A 22201-nucleotide genomic window follows, 5' to 3' on the forward strand; every position below is an offset into this window, starting at 1 on the left:
CCATCTGGGTCCTTCCCAGCACACAGGTGTGGCCAAAATGTTGAGTCTTTCATGTCATCATAATACCCTCTCTGGCTCGATTAACCAGGGAAGTTCACTTTCCAGAAAAAGTTTAAACTGTACCTTGCGTCCACAGCAATATCCAAGGGACTGCATAACAGGGTCAATTTCTTGCTCAAAGACCTCTGCAAGTTTACTGCAGAACTTATAGACCCGGGACGTCTTACGATTATAGAGCCAGGCATTGTTGAACATAAGCCAGACATCATCCACATACTGCCAGGGTTCTTGGTACTGCCCTGTATCCAGCTTCCGTTTGATGGTGGAAAGGTCCATGGGATTCTTCACAATGTCAAAATAATCCTTAAAGACAAAATAGTCTCAGTCTAGTGGATCCCCCAAATACCAAATGCCAGCCTTATGTAGCAGCTTTATCTTAAAAAACAAACAGGAATAATCAGCCCCAGAACAACCTCCATTTTTAGTAGTAATAAATGGAAACTAAAGAGAAAACAGTCTCTGACCTTCCTCTGATTTTATTATCTAAAATTGTAATTAGTATTGTCAAGCGTGACCAACTTATTTCAAAGGCAAAGTTAAGGGCAAAATAATATCATTATTTAATAAAAGAATGTGTTAAAAATGTTTTTTTATATAGAATTTAAAAAATATGGATTTTAATCCACTGAATTAAAAAGGTAAGCACATTTATCAGACATTGTTTTTCTAGAGATTTACTCTTGGTCCTGGCAAACAAGATGAAATTCCAAGACAAACACAAGAACAGTAACAAAAATAGTGACACTGCTCAAGAGAAACCTGTGGGGTTGCCATGGCCCTTACAAGACTTCCCAGAAATACCAGAACGAGACCCACATGCTTTCTAACTGGTGTCCACCAGTTCTTCAAATCCCCCCTTTCAGACGAAGGCTCACACAGAGCCCCAGGCAGACAGCAAGGCTACGGAGGCCGTGCACCAAGGCAAGCAGGCAGTGTGCCCCTGCCACGGACCCCCGGGGCTGACAGAACAGGTGGGGAAACACACGTTCCAATCAATGAGACAAAGATGTTTTGACAGAAAAGTTTTTTTTTTTTTTTTTATAGGAGAAAAATCTTCAAAACAAGGGTTCGTTACCCAATTTTCAGAGATAAAACATGGATATTCTAAGTATCTCTGGTAAGGCTTTCTTTTTATTATATTAACTTACCGGAATTCCTAGGAGCTGAGGATCTACAGGCTGCCGAAAAGGTAGGGACTCCGGATCCTGTCGATACAGCGCTTCGAGGGTTGGCATCAGAGCCTGGCGTAACTCCTCCGGCTTAAAGACTATGGTTAGAAAATATCAGGAAGTGACCCTACTTACAAGGCGCTCAGACTCTTTGTCCATCACATTTCAAATGGAAGCCTGGGCTGCTTCTAGAAGGTCCCAATCATCTCCACCCATGGCCCCCCAAGCCGTGCAGCTCCCAAGGGCTCTCATTCACCGCAGAGTCCACGGACATTCTCAAGCTACAATTCGGGGCTTCTGAAAACACCGTTACATTAGGGTTTTAAAACTGCTTCTACGTCACAAGGCTAAACATCACACTGGTAAGTTTGCTTCTTCAATAATAAGGGTTTCCAACGTTAAAACTGTGCTGCAACAGAAAATGAAGCTAACTCCCAAATCTGCTTCCTTGATCCAACGGGTGGTAATGAAGCCATTTCACTGGAAGGGGGCCTTTCTTCCTCTGATGAAATTTGTCTGTCCTTGGACAGAGTAAACTCAGATACCTGGGACAAATGGTTTTGTCTTACAACCTCACAAACAAATGTACATAGTAACAGAGAAACAAAATCAAGGTTGCGTGCGTAACAACCTATGAAGGCAAGAGGCAGGTCGGTGAGCAGCGCTTGTGTTCTGCTGCATCCCGCTTTAGAGATGGGACCACTGCTGGGGGCCAGTGAGCAGATGTGCCCCACGGGAGCCTCACGAAACACATACACATCCTGCCTCCAGCTAGCTCCTTTTCTTCTATTCTGTTTTTACAGTAATGGAGTAGCATTTGGTTTGCTTTGAATAACTCTTTCCAAGAGAACAATTCTTTAATCAATAGCTTTTTCCTTCTTCTTAGGCCAGGGGTCAGCAAACTTGGACCCACTGGCCCAATCTGACCAGCCACCTGCCTTTGTACAACTCATGAGCTAAGATTGGGTTTTGTGGTGTTTCATGGTTAGGAAAAAAAGAAAAGAATAATATTTCATGATACACAAAATCAAATTTTAGTCTCCAAAAATAAAGGTTTGTGAGAAGGCAGTTATGCGCATTTGCTCACATACTGTCTGCGGCGGCTTTCACACCACGAAACGTTCTGGCGCACGAAGCCCAAGGGGAGCGATCGGGCTCTTCTCAGAGCCTGTGGCGAGCCTGCCGCAGGCCCATCATCTCCTAGGGGCAACCTCACACGCACGTCGCTTCGGTCAGTCGCTCATTACTCACTACACATTTGTTGAAAACACCTATGCCAAGGAAAAAGCAGCTCCAAACTCCTGTCTTTAGCCACCGGCCTGATGTAAAATCACTTCCTCAGTCACACCTGCCACATTTCAAGTGCTCAGGAGCTACATGTGGTTGGTGACAACTACAGAGAGCACAGACACGTAATGTTCCTGTCGTCTCAGAAAGTTCTAGCACTGCTCCAGGCCCTTTCTAAAAAAGAACACCCACACACCCACCTGCTCAGTAGTTTCACATATAGGTCCTCCTAGTTTGGAACAAGAACCTCCTTGAAAATTGGGGAAAAAACCAAATTGCTCAGAGGGCCAGGCAGGTGAAGTCATAGAACCAGCAGGGAGGAATGAGGACTCGGGCAAACTGGGGAGCCCAAGCCCCAGCTGAGGCTCCCACCCAGACTGCTGCCACAGGAATGCAAGCGCAATGCTGACAGAGCTTCTCATTTTCAAAGAAAAGCCAGAAATTCAGAGTTTGATTTGTAATTCGTTTTTAAAAATATTGTGTGGGTCAAACAAAACATGTCTATGGGGCTGGATCCAGTTTTCAAGGGTCTGTGCAACCAAGTTTACTTCCATAACATAAAACGATTTTCACAGTAACACTAGGCCGTCACCCGCCTGGTGCACCGTGCTGACGCCGGCACAAATGGGTAAAAGGAACCACAAGGAGAGTCCCTCGGGCCGCAGCGCAACGCAGGCAGCGGCACCAATGCTGCGTTAGTGTCATCGTGCTCTCAAGCCCTGGCTACGCGTCTGGATCTCCAACGACCAAACAGGAAGCCGGCGGTCCCGACAGAAAACGCTCATGTGCGCAGAGCTGAGAGTGGAGGCAGCTGCTTCTCTGCACGGAGCACAGAAGACTGGGGAGGTTAGATGAGCTATGGGTATTCAGATCTGGGCAAGTGGCAGACATTTTCCCAAAAAGGAACTAAGTGGGCCAGTGACACCAAGGACAACTGACAGTATTTGTTGCCAATGGTAAAGTTTGGACTTACATCAAAATTCGAATTTGGAGAACTTTTATCTGTCACGTGAGTTTGACAGCCTTCCCAAATTTCCAAGACTTTTTTGAGGAGATTCACAGTGGTATTAATCAATGTGATTTTTAAAACTATCGTACAGTGAAGTGTGGTGACATCTGGAAAATCTGTGTAACTCATGAGCCAAATTCCAAGATGACCAAAGGATCATGTTATTTAAAAAAAAAAAAAAAAAAAAATTTCACACAAGGACAAAAGATTCATTCACAGCACAAGACAGATGGACTCCAACGTCACTGGGCATGAAGAACCCAGAGCTATGCATCCAGACTTCACGCAGAAACTAATCTTTAGGAAACCTGCACTTGTTGAGTTTTGGTGTAGTATTAAAAAAGAACATCCACAATTATCTGAAAAAGCTCTTACTCTTTCTTTTATCAACCAGCTATCTGCGTGGGGCGGGGCTGTCTTCAGGGGCATGAACTGAACAATGCAGCACAACAGAGACAGCAGCGGCAGCAGGAGAGTCTAGCCACGCCCGCCGAAATCTCCAAGTCACAAAATTGTACAGAAAACACTGTCACTACTCTAAGTATGTTTGTTGTGGGAAACTTATTTTTCATAAAAATGTGTTATTCGTGGATGCCATGTAACAGATTTGTTAAATGAATGTTTTTAAAATTTCTAATAAATAGTGACAGATAATCCATATGAACAAAAACTCCGGGGTCCTCAATTTTTAGGAGCATAAACAGGTCTTAGACCAAAAACTTGAAAGCTTCTGTAGGTTCTCCCTCCCAGTGGCAAAACTATACAATATCAGCCTCTCACAGTTCTCTGCTGTCTTTCTCAGATGTGCCACAAGCAGCCCTTAACTTCTGAGCCACATCCCCCATTTGCAAGGGTCACCTAACAACGTTCTGACACTGTTGACCTCCTCACGGTGGACCTCCAATGGGTTCCCTCCGACTCCCTCTGTGAGACTGGCTCAGCCAGCACATCTCAGAGCCCAGAGCATCTTCACTCATCACCCCACGAGGCCACTGGGCCCTACCGCACTGCACACTTACTCTGGGCGCACAGTCTCCCATCTGTAACACTGTGCACATGTTCTGCCATGGTGGTAACTTCCCTCGCATGGCTTTCAGGCAATCTCCTGCTCAAATCTATCGTGCTTGTCCACAGCTTGCCGAGTAAAGAAAGCCCAAGCTCCTTGGCAGGCACAAGGACTCAGATGCAACCTCTACCCTGGCCCCACAGCCAGTGACAGCTCAGAGGAGAGATGTGCTCCTGGGCTGCCCCTCAGAGCCGTGGCTCGTTTCTCATTCCTACCATAAACCCCGTGGGCCCTCGGGCTGGAGTCTAGCTCGCTGTCACCATTTCTGAGAAGGTAAAACTTGGGGAATGGCAGGCAGCAAAGATAAAAGCTTTAGTTTTTAACCCGCAGTGTGCAATCACAACACGACGGAAAGGCAGCACAGTTGAAAAGTTCAAGGAAACACGGCCTACTTTTCTTGCGTGGCTGTGAAGGAGATGTTGACTGAGAGGCAGCCCCATTAGCGTTGTTCTCTTCTTCCTCTTTAGCTTCTACTTTCACTTCCGGTTTCTTCTCGTCCACTTCCATCGATTCTGATTTCTGTTCTGTTGTGTCTGTTTCTTCTTTAACTTGAGAAGATCCCTGTAGATCCTCCTCCATCATCTTGAGAAAAACAGAATTACAGACAATGATGTATGAATAGCAAAAAACCTTATTCTAGGGCGCCTGGGTGGCTCAGTTGGTTAAGCGACTGCCTTCGGCTCAGGTCATGATCCTGGAGTCCCAGGATCGAGTCCCGCATCGGGCTCCCTGCTCGGCGGGGAGTCTGCTTCCCCCTCTGACCCTCCTCCCTCTCATGCTCTCTGTCTCAAATAAATAAATAAAATCTTTAAAAAAAACCAAAAAACAAAAAAAACACTTTATTCTAACTCAGCCTCACCGGAAGTCTTTCAACCATCTATCTGGGCTCGTCAAACCATCCTCTACTCAGAGCTGCATTTACCATCCCTTCCTCTCCCCCAGGGAGGACTGGAGCATCTGGGGCTGGGTGAGTTGCCTTAATACAGCACCACTGCAATCAGAGTCCTGATTCAAAAAATTTACACGCTTGAGTGCTTACAAGACACTATATCCACACACCCTACCTGCTCAGTAGTTTCACATATAGGTCCTCCTAGTTTGGAACAAGAACCTCCTTGAAAATTGGGGAAAAAACCAAATTGCTCAGAGGGCCAGGCAGGTGAAGTCACAGAGCCAGCAGGGAGGAATGGGGACTCGGGCAAACTGGGGAGCCCAAGCCCCAGCTGAGGCTCCCACCCAGACTGCTGCCACAGGAATGCAAGCGCAATGCTGACAGAGCTTCTCATTTTCAAAGAAAAGCCAGAAATTCAGAGTTTGATTTGTAATTCCTCGTTTTTAAAAATATTGTGTGGGTCAAACAAAACATGTCTATGGGGCTGGATCCAGTTTTCAACTTTTGCCACAGGTTAGTGAACGAGCACACCCTTGTGCAGTCCAACGCTGCAGAACTACGTATGAACGAAGAACGTCAGTGAAAAGTCACGGAATGATTCAGTCATTTAAAATATAAACCAGTACTCTTATTTCTGGCAAAATAAAGTAAAACCCATACCTAATACCTAAAAATAACCACTCTATTTTTAACCTCTATCCTCTCTGAACCCATAATCAAACAGAGTATTAAAGCAAAAAGCAGCGTCATCCACGGAGGACCCGTGGTGTCTCCCCTTAGCACACTTGAGTGACATTTCTGCGTGCTGCGCATCTGCTCACGCCCTGGAATGGCACCTACCGCAGACCCAGGCTCCCCCTTGGAGTCACTGGCATCAGGCTCAGTGTCCTCAGTCTTGACCTCTGTCTTCACTTCCAGCATTGGTACATCGGGTCCTGGCTGCTGGGAGTTGGTTTCAGCGCTGGCCACCGAGGAAGGAGTGGGGACCCTGTTATCGATGCTGGCGGCTGCCTGGGAAAGCTGTGGAGAAACGAAAATTATTTATCTCTGTTACTAAGACAACAGAAATGCTGTTAAACTCTATTGTTCACCCAAAACACAGTTTCATGTTAACATTTCTCAACACTAACCTAACAGACAGCCCTATTTGAGAGAGCTAAAGAACAGAAAATTTAAGACAGGAATCCCAGGGGAAGTCAACTTCATGTAGAAACACAAAGAACTTCCTACCAAGAATGTAGAGATGGAAGAGCAGGGCTTTCCACATTTTGATATAAGACTATTTTCTGGAAGTTTCTACCTAAGTCACAGAACCACCTATTTTAAAATTAATTCCTTCCAATAAGGTCATTACAGTTTATTGTAAAATGCTTAACTGTAGATACAGAAGTGTACATGTAGAAGGGGGATGAAGTGCCTACATGAAGAATGTGTAATTAGCCTGTTATAACTGCAGGGGCAGGGGTGGTGGTGGTGGTGGTGGAGTAAGCAAACATCAAGGTAAGGAACCACCACAAGAACTCTCAATTTTCAAAGCCTTACTCATAGTTGTTTGTTTTGTTTTGTTTTTTTAAAGATTTTATTTATCCATTTTAGAGAGAGAGTGAGCCCAAGAGCATTCATGAGTCAGGGGAGGGGTAAAAGGGGGAGGGAGAGGGACAAGGAGACTCCGTACTGAGCTCAGAGCCCGAAGACCCTGAGATCACGACCTAAGCCGAAACCAAGTCGGACGCTCAACCGACTGAGCCACCCAGGCACCCCTGCCTCACAGAGTTCTAATTTAAGTAAACAAAAGGGAACATAAAATTACAAAGGAATCTTATTTAAAAATAAGAAATATAAAATAAGGATAAATAATAAACATACTTCCTGTAGAGAAATACATATGGTAATGTTATCTTGGGGGTGTTGTTAAGATTTATTTTGATATTTTATAAATAAATATCCTCAGTCCCTAAGAATAAAGTTAATGTATTTCAGGGGGAAGGGTGGTTTCTAAGTCAGGATGATATGAAAACAGAGGTGAAGATTTCAGTGGCAACTGGGGCAGGGGTGCGGGGGGTGGCGAGTGGGCAGCCTACAGCTGGGCACGGCCAGCAAGCAGGTCCACGGAGGATTGGGCAGACATGAGCCACAGAAAGCGTTAACCTGGGTCTGTCATTTTGTCGTGAGAAGAATAGGCTCCAGGTCTGAAAATAAGGCTGACAGGCAAAGTCAAAGCACATAAAATTAGGAATGTGACTTGTTTACCATATCCTCAGAATGTTAAGAGAAAAACTACTAACACTCAGAGACACCCACCTAGGACAGATAATAGGGAACACACGGCTCCTATGTACAGACAGAGGACCCACGTATGATTTCTTTATAACTGCTAATTTCTAAAAACTCGTTTAATGAGAGAAGATAATCTTAAGTCACATCCGGCCAAACACAAACATGGCCTTTGGAGCCAATGTCAGGGACAAAATACAGCTCCTATGGTTTGATTAGGGGACAGATACTCTCTGGGCTTGCGCCAAGACACTAAGACAACTTTGTGACAGGATTTTTTTTATGGAGAAGTTCTCGATCAGGAGCTTCAGCCCAAAGACAGACTGCGGGGCTCACCGGTGTGCCAGGAGGCTGGGTGTGCACAGGTGTCGGCTGCTGCTGTGACGACTGAGGGGTGGCCACAGACGGGGGCTGGACTGGGGTATGAGGCTGTGGGGTCACCTGGGCCTGGGCTGCTGCCTGGACCGTAGGGGTGCTCTGGGTTTGGCTAGCACTGGGCACGGAGCCTGGAGTCGGGGTGGGAGTCTGCCCGGAAGACGACACGGGAGTCGACGGCTGGGTGGGGGCTGCTGGCTGAGGAGGAGTCATCCCAGGCGCCGTCGGGTGCTGGAGAGATGGCATGCCGGCAGCCGTGGAAGCAGGAGGTGGCGTCTGGTGCAGCGGTGACTGTGTCACTGGTGGGCAGGGCAGCTGGCCGGCCTGGGGCCCAAGCATGTTCAGAGGGTTAGGAAGAGCGGCACCAGGCACCTGTCCCTAACAGAGCCAACAGAGGATGTTAAAATTATTTCCCCAACAGATTTAAAGAATTAAACGCATGAAAATCTAACCACAGTTTCTTGGTGAGGTCTGCTCGTTTCAAGGGCATGTGCCATTTGTAAAACCTCACCCAGCTGTACACTTATAATAACATGCACTTTCCAGTAAAGTTAATGCAACGCAGTGTTTCTCATCCTGTGATTTACAGAACTGTTGAAACCTCTGGCTTAAACTAATACATACCCACTCAGCTTACAAGCTTCATGCTCCAAAACATCTACCCACTTAGACCACCGAAAAAGGTATTTCTCTTTTTTTCAAGAAATGAGTTACTGAAACACTGAAATGTTTCAATAAAGTGATTCCCAAATGGGGACATGCTTCACAATTATTTGTGGACTTCTTAAAAAAGCGATTCCAAATCACTGCTCTAGAACAGGGGTCAGGGCCCAATCCAGCTAGCTGCCTGTTCCTGTAGGCAAGTCTGGAACACAGCCACGCCCCTTCATTTACGTGTGAACGACTATGCCCCTGGCAGCTCCACAACAGTGAGGCCGAGGAGTTCAAAGAGTCGGAAGTATAAACAGGAACAGGTCTGCTGTTCCAGAACAACGATGTGTTACAGAAATGAAGAATTAGTAAATATTTAGTGAGTAAATCAAACACAGTCAATGACTTTTTTCAACATTACTTCATGTAAAAACTGAGAACAGGAATACTGTCTTCCAGGGGAAGATCCAGCCTGTTCTAAATGCATGCACGTGTGTATACAGCAGCAACTCCATGCCCGACAATGAACAGTTCTCCAAAGTGGGAAAAAAGGCACTAAAATGAATGGAAAATAGTTCTCCTCAGCTTTAAACAGCATCATTAAAAACAAATTTGACAAGAGAACTACTCAATCGATCCAGTTAGCGGACTTCACCCAGGATGCCCAGAGAGACGGGCAACAGGACACACCAACCAAGTCGCCAGCCGAGTTCATGGGGCCTTGTCCTCACTCTCTAATACTCAAGGTCTCTCAGGATCACATGTGAATTTAAAACACACAAATAAAAACCAAGAAAATGACCACTAAAACCCCAAAACCCAAAACACAAAGCCTATGAACCAAAAAAAACCACAATCCATTCCACTTTGGTATGAAGTTCGCCCAGAGATGATAAGTGTAATTCTAAAGAAGGTAAAAATAACAACAAAATGGGGGTAAAAAAATCAAGAGATGCTCATGTGTAATAATGAGATGTGTATTCTGGAATTCTAATCAGGAGGAAGCTGGGGCCCCGACCCGGGTGCGCATTACCTGTGGCACGCCTGTCTGGGCCGCCGGCTGCCCCATGCCCACACTGTTTACGCTCATCGCCCCACTGGAGGACTGGAACTGGTTCTGTGGCAGGAACTGGTTCTGTGCAGGCGCCTGGGCCATAATGTTGTTGGTGTGAGCGCCCATCATGTTCGGAGGCTGAGGCATTCGGGAAGGAGAAATGGCCATCTAAAAGACAAGCATCATCAAGAGATCGGAGGATGAGGACCAGAGTCTTCAAGACAGAACTCTCTGAACCCTCCCTTCCCTGTGGCAAGAGAACCACCACGAAGACCTTCCAGCTCCCAGGCACTTTGTGTGCTTTCTCATACAACGTCTCCAAGAAGCCAGTTTCAAATTCATCTCTGAATAGAGATCAATAGCATGCTATACTTTAAAGTTCAAAATATGCCTTTCACAACTTCTCTGACGTGTTAAGAAAGCAGCCTCAGGAGAGTGAGCTCCAGGAGTCAAGAGACGCTGTCAAGCATCTCTCGGCGACATATCTGAGACTGCCTACTCAACCTCAGAACTTGTGTCTTCTCACAAAATCACAAGTTCCTATGAATTTATCATCCCAATAAAAATAAACAATGGTCATATATTCTCATTTGTAGTCATGAAGACCAAAGAGAGAGGGAGAGAGATATGAAGTAAATAAAGCAGAACCAAATCCAGAGAAACAAGCACAATCTCAATTTCACTGCGTAGAGAATTTTCCTTATTCGAGCAAGGTCCTCTCAGCACAGCTGAAGCAAAGAGAAGCACTTACCCCTGGAACGGAGCCCATGCTGTTCATCGGGACAGAGTGGTTCATGGGGGATGCTGCACGTGGTCCCATGGGAGCTTGTGGCAACTGTACATTCCCCAAGGACATTGGGGTAAATGAATTCATCCCTGTAAATGCACCCACAATGATTCATTAGAAAAAGCACCCACAGGAAAACAGAGCTACAGCTCGCCAAACTCTACGCAAAATAAGTTGGAATACATATGCAAGACATACAACAGAAATCACCCAGGAAATCAGAAAAGATGGCGATGTAACACTTTTCAAATACAGAAAAATGGCACCGACGTGGCGGTGGTGAGAGTGGTTTGGTGGGGTGGGGGCAGGGCAGCACGAGGAGACGAAGGGAGAAAGTCAGGTCAACCACCAATGAACGAGGTGGCACCAGGAAGGCGCTCCTACCCTCCACGGAGGAGGTCTTGACTAAGGCCAGGGCACCCATCTGAGCCAACTTCCCCAACACCTTCCAGAGCACATGGCTCCCTTTTCCTCTCCTGCAGGAAGGCCTGCCCCATCATCCCAGGCCTCCTGGCTCTTCAACTGGGTTTACATTTATTGTTAGAAACTGGGATAAGACTCGAAATATGGTTTTAATTTTGCAAGCATGTAAAGTGTTTAGAAAGTGCCCAAGGGTGAGCAATTCTCAATCGCAGCCTCCTCTCTCCAGACTGGCAAGCTCCCCCTTTCGTGGCTATCTTCCCCTTTCCAGGGGTTTTGTCCAAAGCCCACAGGAATGTCACACTACGAAAGACACCTCACTGGCTGCTACGCATCTCCGGACCACGGCGTCTCATTCTTCCTCACTTCCCACCTTACTCTGTAAACTCCACACCTACATGTAAAGCTCTACATCAATGCTGGTTCAAGCAAGTCTTAGGACTGACGTTGGGAATCTAACAGAATCCTTGAGGTGCCGTCTTAACACTGGCACAGGCGTGAGAAGGTCTCAGAGAACATGTGCCTCCCTCAGCATTACCTTCAAGGACACCTAGAAATGTCACTCTAAAACAAACCAGTGCCGGCACGGGCCCAGGAAGACTTTCTAGGAAGGCTGTAAGCTTCCCCCTCTCCTTGAGGATTTTATATAAGAGAAAAAGGCAGTACTGAGAAACAGCACCACGAAGAGCCCCTCTTTACAGACGGAGATGTGCTTGTAAGGGAGCTATGAGGGTTTTGCTATAAAACTCTTTCAATACCCTGCTTGACAGCCCTCCTCACATCCCAAATCAGCCCCATCTTCCATGTCATCCCCTACGCAGCATTCAGCTACATTCTCAAGGCTCCATTTTCCTGACTTCCTGGTTTCCTTCACTCTCATATCTAGTCTGTCCATCAAAACAAGGCCCTGAAGTTTCTCCCAAACATCAGTTGACCTACCGTGTCTCTTCAGTATGCAATTAAGATTACCAGAACTTTTTTATTTACCTTTTGAAAGTAATCTCTACACTCAGTGTGGGGCTCAAATTCATAACCCCAACACTACCACAACTTTTAAAATGACCCTTTCTCCCCTCTCGTTCTACTCTGCACACAGCAGCAAGGCCTTGCTTTGGAATCTCCTGGATAATGTCGCCACCTTATTTCACAACCTATAAAAACGTCCCGTTATTCAAGTCTCGATGTGACAAGATCCGTAAAAGCCTTGAAATGCTCCTCTCCCAAACTCCAATGAGTGTTTCAACCAGAGACACCATAGAATCTCAACTTGAGAAAGAGCCTTTAAAAGTGGTTCAGGCTGCTGCCAGCACACCCCAACCCAAGGAGGAGCACAAACCCTCTTCAGTCCGGCTCAACGCTCTCCTTCACAGCCTTCCGACAGGTTTCCTGCCCCCACCAATGAGACTTTTGGAGGAGACTCTTCCAAAGAATAATATCCCTTCCTGTCCATTAAAAAAAAAGGCTGGGGCACCTGGGTGGCTCAGTCGTTAAGGGTCTGCATTCGGCTCAGGTCATGATCCCAGGGTCCTTGGATCGAGCCCCGCATCAGGCTCCCTGCTCGGCCGGGAAGCCTGCTTCTCCCTCTTCCACGCCCCCCGCTTGTGTTCCCTTCCTCACTGTGTCTCTGTCAAATAAATAAAATCTTAAAAAAAAAAAAAAAAGGCTAAACCCTGCTTCTGATGTCCTGGGAGAGCTTTCCTATGGTCTTCTAACTTGCAAATATCACATATAAGCACACTGCCTGTGGAAGTAAATTCCGACCACCAGCAGAAAGAGGGAGGGACTAACGAGGAGCTACAAAGAGATGCAGACAGAAGAGGATCAACGAATCAGCTTTGCGGCTGTTGAGTGTTAAACCAAAACATGATTCACAACAATGGTTCAATACCTTGGGACACCTGCACACGGTTCACCGGCAGGGGCATGGGTCCATCTGCAACGGCAGAAAAAACCTGCTTATTTAAAATAATCCTTCATTTGGGAACAAGGAATTTTACCTTCAGAACGTCAAACTTAAAGGGAAAACCCGTGAGTAGGTGTGAAGGCACTGAGCATTCGGACGCCTGCACACCCTCCCAAGGCCTCTCCAGAAACAGGCTGGTGCGGAAGGCCACGGCCGCAATCACACAGCTTCCAAAGTGCGGGCTTAGAAACACACCCCAAACCCAGAGGGGAAAACAAGCCATCAGACTGAGGGCTGGCAGAAGGAGGTGAAGTCCTTACTTGGAGGCCTCACAGGCTGTGTCTGAGGAATCCCTGGGGGCTGCGCCCCGGGAGCCGGCAGGGCGGGCTGGTTACCCAAGATGCCTTGTTTGTGCAAACGCGACCTCCGCTTTTCTTCTAGTTCTTTTTGTATCTTGTAGATTTTTTCTGCCAGTAAGTGATAGTATTCATCCTAAAGAGCAATAACATTCAATATTAAGCAGCCAAAACTGTGCGGGGGGAAAAAAAAAAACCAAACCCAATCTGTTTTATATGTTTTAGCAAACGAATGAACTTTTACATTAAGTACGTTGGCAAAGATTAAGTATTAGCACTTCTGTTCTGTTGTTTTTTGTTTTAAGTAAGCTCTAGGCCCAATAGGGTGCCTGAACTCATGACCCCAAGATCAAGAGTCGCAAGCTCTACCAGCTGAACCAGCCCGGTGCCCCAGCATCCAGCACTTCTAACCGATAAACCCAAGGCCCAACTTCTTGTTGAATGCCTAGTGACATTATAGGACTTATCAGACAAGGGGCGCTAAATGCACATTACATTTCATTCCGCAGTCAAATCACTTCCTGGATATTCGACACTGGCAGTAACTCAGTACGAGCATTAGAAACACGCCCCCTGTAAAGTCCATCCATGGATAAAACACAATTTTACATGCTCATTCACCACTGTAGTGGACATGTGTCGTCAACCAAGAGAGCTGTGCAGGGGTCTGCTGTCTTATCTGGGACGTCTCTGGTTAGTGTCCTTGAGGTGATGAGTCTACCTGACTAACAGATTTCCCCATTTCCAGACAGATGCCGTTCTTTCGACTGTGGGTGTCGTGCGGCTAGAACACGGATGGCAACCTACCCGGCTGTTGGCAGACTCATACATATCCCCCTCCACTTTCTTAGCGTAGGCCACCAGGTTCTCCATGCGGCGATCCTTCAGGGCTGCCGGGTCAGGGGTTGGAAAGATGGCTTGGACGCTGCAAGGACAAAATGTTCTGTCAACAGACTTTTGAGACACCATCAGTGTCTTGCTAGTTTATACATGATGACATGGAGAGAGAGAAATGAGACCATCTACTTATGGGGGGCAACATACTGCTGAGAGAAATGCCAAATCTCTCTTGCCCAGTATGCGAACACACAAATGAAATCACTTTCTGGAAACAATACTGACCTGTCAATTTATCTATACGTCAAACACACCAATATTTTGCTATTTATAGAATGTGCTAGGTCATCTCAAGAATAATACAATTTCAAACTCCTAATTTTTTAATATTTATTTATTTGAGAAAGAGAGAGGGTGTGAGCAGGGGGGGGGGGGAGGCAGAGGGAGAGAATCTTAAGCAGGCTCCCCACTGAGCATCGGGTTCGATGCAGGGCTTGATCCCTTGACCCTGAGATCATGACCTGAGCCAAAATCAGGAGTTGGACATTTAACTGACTGAGCCACCCAGGTGCCCCTGGAACTCCTAATCTTTAAACTATTTATCATAAATAGTTTTCACTAAAAAGATGAAGGAAAAAAACACTCCAAGGGAATTAAGCTCATCTAATTTCCCCTTCAATTTAACTTAGTAGCTCGAAAAAGTTAACTGTTTACTTCCTGTCTGTTAACATACTGTACGTGGTGCTATCCTGTCCTCTATTCACCAGGCCCAAATTCCCCTAGCTCTCAGGGGCCTCCACGATTATAATCTTCAGCTATAAAACAAGGCAAAGCTTTTGAGCTAATATCAGCTCCCTGCTGCATGTCAGAGCTCAGAGGACAGGAGATCTGGCCACACTAGAAATACTGACCTCTGTGACATGGATGACAGTTCATATCCCCTGCAGGGCAGAGCCATGGACGCTCTGACACTACCCCCCAACTGGGATTCTCTGGCCTGCCAGCAGTGGCTGTGGCTCCCTAAACAAGCGTGTGACCCTCTTCAGCTGCTCGGGCACTGTCACCTGAGACCCAGGGGACCACTCAGGAATTAAATCAGACATCAGTGAAACTACAAAACTGTCACACTGTTGTCAGCCACAAAATGTTTCCAGCATATGTGAATAAAGGTGAGGCAGGCACGTACAGTTTATGCACTAGATGGCTCCGTAGGTCCTGAGTGACGTGTTCGTGCCACCCTTTCCGAACGCCGGTGCTGGAAGGAGGGGCCGCTGTAGGTATAGTGCTGAGGGTCCCAATGTTTGCAGGGCTCGAGCCATCATTTATCAGTGGGCTAGGGGAAGAACAAGAATACTCATTACACCTACCGAAGTGATGCAAATGCGCTTCATTTAATGAGGTTTTTCAACCACACTTGACTTTTAAAAACTCAGGACAGCCAAGTGACGAATATACAACAAAATCAAAACTGTGTTTAATTTATTATCTGCTCTATAGTTAATAATAATAATAATAATAATAATAATAATTTTAAAAAAGCACCCCCCTCCATACCATCTTCGCTGTCACACATTTAAGAAACTATCACAGTTTCGTGATTCCCAACCCACTTTCATGTGCGACCATCACTCAGATAGGAGCTGATTCAAACACGGGTCTTACTTTGTGGCCCCAAGGGAAGTTGGAAGAGCTGATTCTGAAATCAAGTTTGGTGGCTGCTGATCTGTTGTTATTCCTCCTGCTGGAATGTTCATTGGGTTATTTCCTTTAAAGATAGAAAGAAATCAACCAAGTCCTAAATTATAATATACACTTCAAAGTACTGATAACGTAAACAAGTCACCACATAAGTGATTCTTAGGAGTTATAATAACAGCCACCATGGCAGGAACTCTGCAAGCTGTATTTTCAATAATTGTAATCAACTTGTACAAATTCAGTTGTAAGACTCCTTCTCACTGCATTTTGTAACCAAAATCAAGCATTTCTGTGGAGGCTATCTGGTATCGTAAGTGGACACTGTGGCTGTGCAAAAAAGGACAAATGATCTACTTGTAAGCTTCAGACTTTTATTCTGGCTTCATTAATATCATGCCCTAAACAACTAAACTGACCTGTCACAAAGATTTGTGTTCACCTTTTCTTTTCATATCAGAAAATAAAATCATAGAAATTACTTGCAAGTGAAAACATCTGTGTATTCATTTTATTTTTTAATTTTTTTAAAAAAAATTTTAAATTAACATATTATGTATTATTTGTTTCAGGGGCAGAGTATTCATTTTAAAGTAAGAAAAAGCTGAGACTCAGAGAGGTTAACAGTCCTGTCCCAAATTATACCCTCAAACAGGAGTAAGAGTCCACCTTACAACTCAGGTCTGAGGACTCCAACCCAGTTGCAAGGCCACTAGAAGTTAGGTACACATTAGGGCGGTTTTGTCCAAAAAGCAATGAATGAGATGTTCTTAATTCGTCAATCTTAAAAGGGTCATTTTTAAGGTTAAAATACGTACTTTATTAGGAAAACAACCAAACTAGCACAACCACCTTGACTTCACTTGACTGCCTGCTTGGCTCACTTTAAGAGCACTGTGTCAATTTAAAAGAAAAACGTTAAAAACACAATATGCAGAGATGGCAGAAACTATGGAGATGTGTGAGCGAATGAGCAAACCCTGGCTAATGACAAGCTCAGATGAGAGCAGGAAGCCCCGTGCCTGGGACAAGGCTGAGGCAGGAGGCATGTGCGGAGACTCCTTGCTAGGCCGCTCCTGTCTGGGCTGCTCACCTCCAGCTGTGGCTTAGCCCGTGGCCAAGACATGCCAGGAACTGGCGGGCCACCTACGAGTTCTCCAGCAGAGCAGTGGTCTACAAGTGGGACAGTCATAATTCTAACTTGTGAGATTCCACATTCTGAGTCATGTGAAATGCCCCTTCTGAAAATTGTCCAGACAGGAGCGGCATAGCGATCTCATGTTGGTTCCTTTATAAATGCTTCTCTTCTCAAACCTGTAACATCTTCCTTGAACGGACACGGTAGCCTTTTCCTGGAAGTTCTTTACTTCAAGCACTTAAAAGTTATCTTCATCATAATTTATACATATATTAATTTGAATTTAAAGTAAAAACAGTAATGGCAAACCGCCCTGGGTTCCAGAAAGACTTGTCATTCCCACTGCTGCATTAGACAAACAAGTTCTCAAGTGTTCCTTCACCTACCCAGGGGGTTGAGAGTCCTCATCTGCTGGTGAGTCTGAGGCTGTGCTGGTTGCTGGCCGGGAACCTGAGGCTGCAGCTGCGTCTGGGGCTGGTTCAGGTAGGGGAGTCCAAGAGCAGCATACGCACGCTGCATGGAGCTGGGGTCTATGGGATTTGGGTTACTTAAAGACGCGGCATTCTGCTGGCCTGTGCCAACAGAACCAATTGTGTTCTGAATCCCACTAGCTGGAGACCCCAGGATGGCTAAAACAACAAACAGACAAACGAGAAAGTTAAGTAAAAGGGAGAAGCCCACAAATGATTGACAAGCTACTGAGAAGCCAGTACAATTTCATCAGCAAACTATCTACGTATGTCATAAGGCAACAGAACAAGGCTACTGAGAACAGAGCTGCACAGAGAAAAGGGGCCTGAGCTAGTCACCTATTCTGCACAGCAGCGCTTGAGGAGCAAAAACCTGAAGGAAATTTCATCTTACAACCAACAGATCACAAAATCAGAGCTCACTTAATGAAAATTATGTATGAAATCTAGAGACTCAACTCTGTTTCAGGGGAGTGGCACATACGTGACAACAGAAAGTGTTCTGATTTGGGGGAGCAACTGCCATCACTGACATGAACTAAAGGGGCCCCCCTTTGGCTGCCACTTTCCCTGGGGTCCTTCACTGCTCACCTGCACAGGTACAGAGGATTAAAGAAGGGGCAGAGGTGACACCTAGTTGGTCAGTTTTGTTACTTATTAATTAATAAGTCTAGGACTTTAATCTTTCTAACGACAAAATTTCAATTCCTCAAAACTTAATATGTACAATGGCATTAACACCAAACCTTTCTTTCCTACAGTTTCCTATGCAGGAAGGCCCCATGCCAAGCCGTCTGGCTATCTAAAGCTGCTCAAGAAATACTGTACCTGACTGACTGATCTAGCTAAAATTAATGGATGGAACGAGGCTTGGAGATTCTGCATGGATTTTCATTTATCCAGGCGTCACCTCAGTACCACTGAGATTCAGGAACTGGCACAGCCTCACGAAGCCATCCATGCCCACTACCCGGCCTACTGATGGCTTGCAGGGCACTCCCTCCTGGTACTCCACCATCTACCGGGGCCAATCCCAAAATACCGAAGGAAAATCTGGAGCAACATAAAGAACCCCATTCCCAAGGACTTCAAACTTAACAGAGATGACCCCAAATCTGCATCTCCTTGGTCACTTCAAGTTCAATCCATCCCTCTGTCCAACCATCCGAATGTCCTCATTTGGTGAGCATGTACCATAAGGCAAAAGCTTTATGTCCTACTATTTATTCTTATTCTTAAGATTTCCCTTCTTTCCAACTTCCCCAAATTTTAGAGTCATGTTATGAACAGTAGCTTATAAAACTGATACTATAACATATGATCTTTGACACATTAAGCACTATCACAAAGCTTTCCTTTCATATTCCGACAATTACGTGTAACGATAATATTCTCACATTCAACCATGCAACTATAACATAAACAACTCACATACTTAGAGTATTTTAATTAAAGCTGAAGGTGTAAAAAAAAAAAAATCTTGGTAATTACACATTCCATACTATTAACTTTTCTAATAAGGATATTCAGATCTCAAACTCATTAACGCTCATTAGACACAATTACACACACCAAGCACCTCATTATTATAAATGAAAAGCAATTCCCAAGCTACCCTTTATGACAAGCGTGTAGCTTAAATCATGTATGATATCTTTAAAAGTATTTTCTCTAATAGTTAATACTCCCCCCTCCCCAACCTAAACTTTCAACATGTGCCCACCATATTCCTAAAACTGACAGGCCAGATTTTCTAAAAGAACTCTGATGTTAGGGGCGCCTGGTTGCTCAGTTGGCTGAGCGTCAGAATTTGAATCTCAGCTCAGGTCTTGATCTCAGGGTCGTGAGTTCAAGGCCTGCACTGGGCTCCACACTGGGCATGGAGCCTACTTAAAAAACAAAACAAAACACAACACTCTGATGTTAAAAAGAAAGCAATAATGGTAGGATGGTTTATTTTTCTATCACCTACTGGAGTTTAAGAAAGAACAGACCCAGACTACATTTGCTACACACAGTGATGAATTGTGGAGAGGAATTTAAAGAAAGAAGGTGTCTAGGTAGCCTTCTGTTTCAGGGTGAAGAAATAACAACTTTTCCTACTATATTCCACTTTCATCCACCCAGCCCCAAATGCCATCCTTTCCATCAAAATGCCCCACCTTAGGGTGAATGCCACTCCCAAGCCAAAGGCCATTTATGGGGAAGCCAGAGCCTCCATGGAAGCTGCTGACACAGTCACTGTATTTGTATTTGTGTTAAAAGCATTTAATTCCTACATATAAACATTATGGTGTTTTTTAATTAAAATAACAAAACAACACATTATCCACCAGGAGACAAGTAAGCATTTGGTATTTGACAATCCTAACAATTCAGAGGCACAGAAAACAAAGCACAAAAAAGTAAAAAAGGTCTCTGACATTTAAGCGTGGTCCAATTGAGTCCAAATGACAAATGCTAGTTTTGGGTGACACAAATACCTCAGGGTAAGGGAATGCAGACGTTTACTATAGGAGTGATGACTGGTTGAAAGAGGAGTCATTAGGTAAAAGGAAACTCTGTTTAAACTCTGTTCTGCGGGCCCAAGACACTACATGTCTCCTACAAGTTTTCCTCATCTCCTGGGTGGCAATAAGGCCTCCTGCCATTCCTACAACGCCTACTGGGCCTCTGCTTCTCTCTGGGCCTTTTCCACCTCACACGCTCACTCACTCAGTCCACAGGTGGAGTGCATGCGGACTCTGTGGGGCACTCCGAGAGGTTCCAGAATGCGAGCACAAAGTCTGCACTCGGGGCACAGGGGCAGCTGGGAGACAGAACGCATTAACCTAATAATCCCCTAAGTCACAGCAGCTCCAGACCCTGGAAGAAGAAAACCATGCTCATCCCATCATCCCTGTATACTCCCTGAAGGCAGGACCAGCAAGGGGCTCCAGTCTGCAGGCCGAGCACGGTGCCGAGTACACAGCCCCGGAAAGCCCCTGCGGAGTTCAGGGAGCTGTGGCAGGTGGCAGAGCGACTGGCCTTCCCAGGGCCCTCCCGGCATGCAGCACCGCAGGCCTTGGGGTTGAACAAAATCAAGGAGTGCTAAAGGCAGCAACACTCATTTATCTGGCATCACTGAGAACAACGCCTTCTGCATTCCTCAGTTTTAAACATTATCGACATTTACCTCTTTAAATGTCAAAACCTCTTGTTCTTTTTCCCAGTTTTACATCTTCTTTCCTTTCTTAGAGCTTAATGCTCTATTTCGTACCCAGTCTCTGTCCCCTCACACAGTGTCTCAATCCATCAGTGTGGCTCTCCTCCCTCCGGGTCAGTGGCATTCCCACCAGCAGCACATCTTCAAGATACCCCAACGTCTCCACCACCTCACCACCCCCCTGCTGCAGCTAAATCGGGAGCCTGTGACCTAGGAAATAAAAGGCCAAGTTTTCTAGTGGGCTCTTTTCAGGACCCACCTGCCACTTTTCATGTCCTTCCACTGAGAGAATGGAGACTGCTCCACTAACAGGTCCTGCGTCCAGAGCACATTGTGAAAATTCAAGTCTCCAGACGTTCTCAGTAAAATTGGACTCGAGATGAAAATCCAATGAAAATGGACAAACTAAATTTCAAAGCTTTGTCAGCGCAGTGGGAGATTTACCACAAAGCAGGCAAAGCAGCTACTAAGTAGTCACCGATTTCTACTGAAAAAAGTCATGCTGGAATTAACTCAGACCTGCAGACGTCTCTGCAGAGTGGCCCCCACACCTCTGTGCCTCCCAGGTGCTGTGTGCACCATGATGGCCTTCCTTTCCAGCATCCTCTTTGGTTTTTTTTTTTTTTTTTACAAGCCATCTCTACACCCAACATGGGGCTCGAACTCACAAACCCAATTTCAAGAGTCACATGTTCTACCAACGGAGGGGACCTGGTGCCCCTCCAGCATCTTCCTGCACACGGTGCAGGGCAGACAAGAAAGAACACCTAAGCCCCAGGGCTGGACCTCCAGCACAGCCACCACTGAGCAAGAACACATAAGCGTGCAACAGGTTTTCTTCAGAAGCCAAACGACTCAGGAGGGGCAACACTGTGGGACCCAGAAGAGAAGGCAAAAGCTACGTTGATGAAATACATCACCACTGACTGCTGGATACTTAAATTAGGGGCAGACAAGCCTACAGCGCTCTACCCCTACAGCCATTCAAGTTCCACTGCAACCTCTGCTCCGCATCCCAGGCACAGGCCATCAGAAGAGGCATCTGAGAGTCTCTGAAGGGCTCTCAGGTGGAACAAGGACCTGTTCAACAAACCCTTACTGAGCACCGGAGCAGGCTGCTCCATGAGCAGAAGCTCTAAGGAGGTAGATCTGGACTCACGTCATGAAGGAAGGCACTTCACAATCACAGGTGCTTAAAATTGGGACAGCCAGACCAGGTAGTAAGGGTCAAGCCCATGGAGGTATTCAAGTGCCGGACCAGAGGACTACTGACTCAGACACTCCCCATCGTCATGCTGCGGGGCTCAGCCCGCATCTAAGACGGCTGTGGGCACTGACTGCGTTTGGTCTCAGGAGGAGGCTGATCCCGCGGCACTGATTTTGACCGTTCTTGTGGGATTCTGAGCTGGGAAACCCATGATTTCCCCAGAGTGACTCAAAACGTCTCAAGAGCTTGGGACAAACACACAGCCCTTCAAGGCATTCTCTAGGGCTATGCATCTCAGCTGTTACTGTGCATACTGATCACCTAGGACTTCTGAGATGGGGCTTGA

At 45.9% G+C, this 22201-nt stretch overlaps 1 protein-coding gene across 5 annotated transcripts in view; it reads right to left on the minus strand.

Annotated features, from left to right (window-relative positions):
• CREBBP (CREB binding protein) overlaps positions 1-22201 on the minus strand; it is a 125573-nt gene that overhangs the window by 25298 nt on the left and 78074 nt on the right. For 4 of the 5 annotated variants that reach the window (XM_035022131.1, XM_035022129.1, XM_035022133.1 and 1 more), the window contains 13 exons: positions 17360-17602; positions 15803-15905; positions 15327-15473; positions 14111-14228; positions 13268-13439; positions 12933-12977; positions 10589-10713; positions 9817-10005; positions 8094-8510; positions 6324-6503; positions 4984-5173; positions 1209-1327; positions 124-363 (listed from right to left, as the gene is read on the minus strand). In XM_035022131.1, coding sequence (XP_034878022.1) covers positions 124-363; positions 1209-1327; positions 4984-5173; positions 6324-6503; positions 8094-8510; positions 9817-10005; positions 10589-10713; positions 12933-12977; positions 13268-13439; positions 14111-14228; positions 15327-15473; positions 15803-15905; positions 17360-17602 — 2288 coding nt within the window. The remainder of the gene's footprint in view (positions 1-123; positions 364-1208; positions 1328-4983; positions 5174-6323; positions 6504-8093; positions 8511-9816; positions 10006-10588; positions 10714-12932; positions 12978-13267; positions 13440-14110; positions 14229-15326; positions 15474-15802; positions 15906-17359; positions 17603-22201) is intronic. The other variant, XM_035022130.1, reaches the window with a different exon arrangement.

The sequence above is a fragment of the Mirounga leonina genome, unplaced genomic scaffold (assembly GCF_011800145.1).
Source record: "Mirounga leonina isolate KUSES-001 unplaced genomic scaffold, KU_Mleo_1.0 Mir_175, whole genome shotgun sequence".
In the NCBI taxonomy this organism is placed as follows: domain Eukaryota; kingdom Metazoa; phylum Chordata; class Mammalia; order Carnivora; family Phocidae; genus Mirounga; species Mirounga leonina.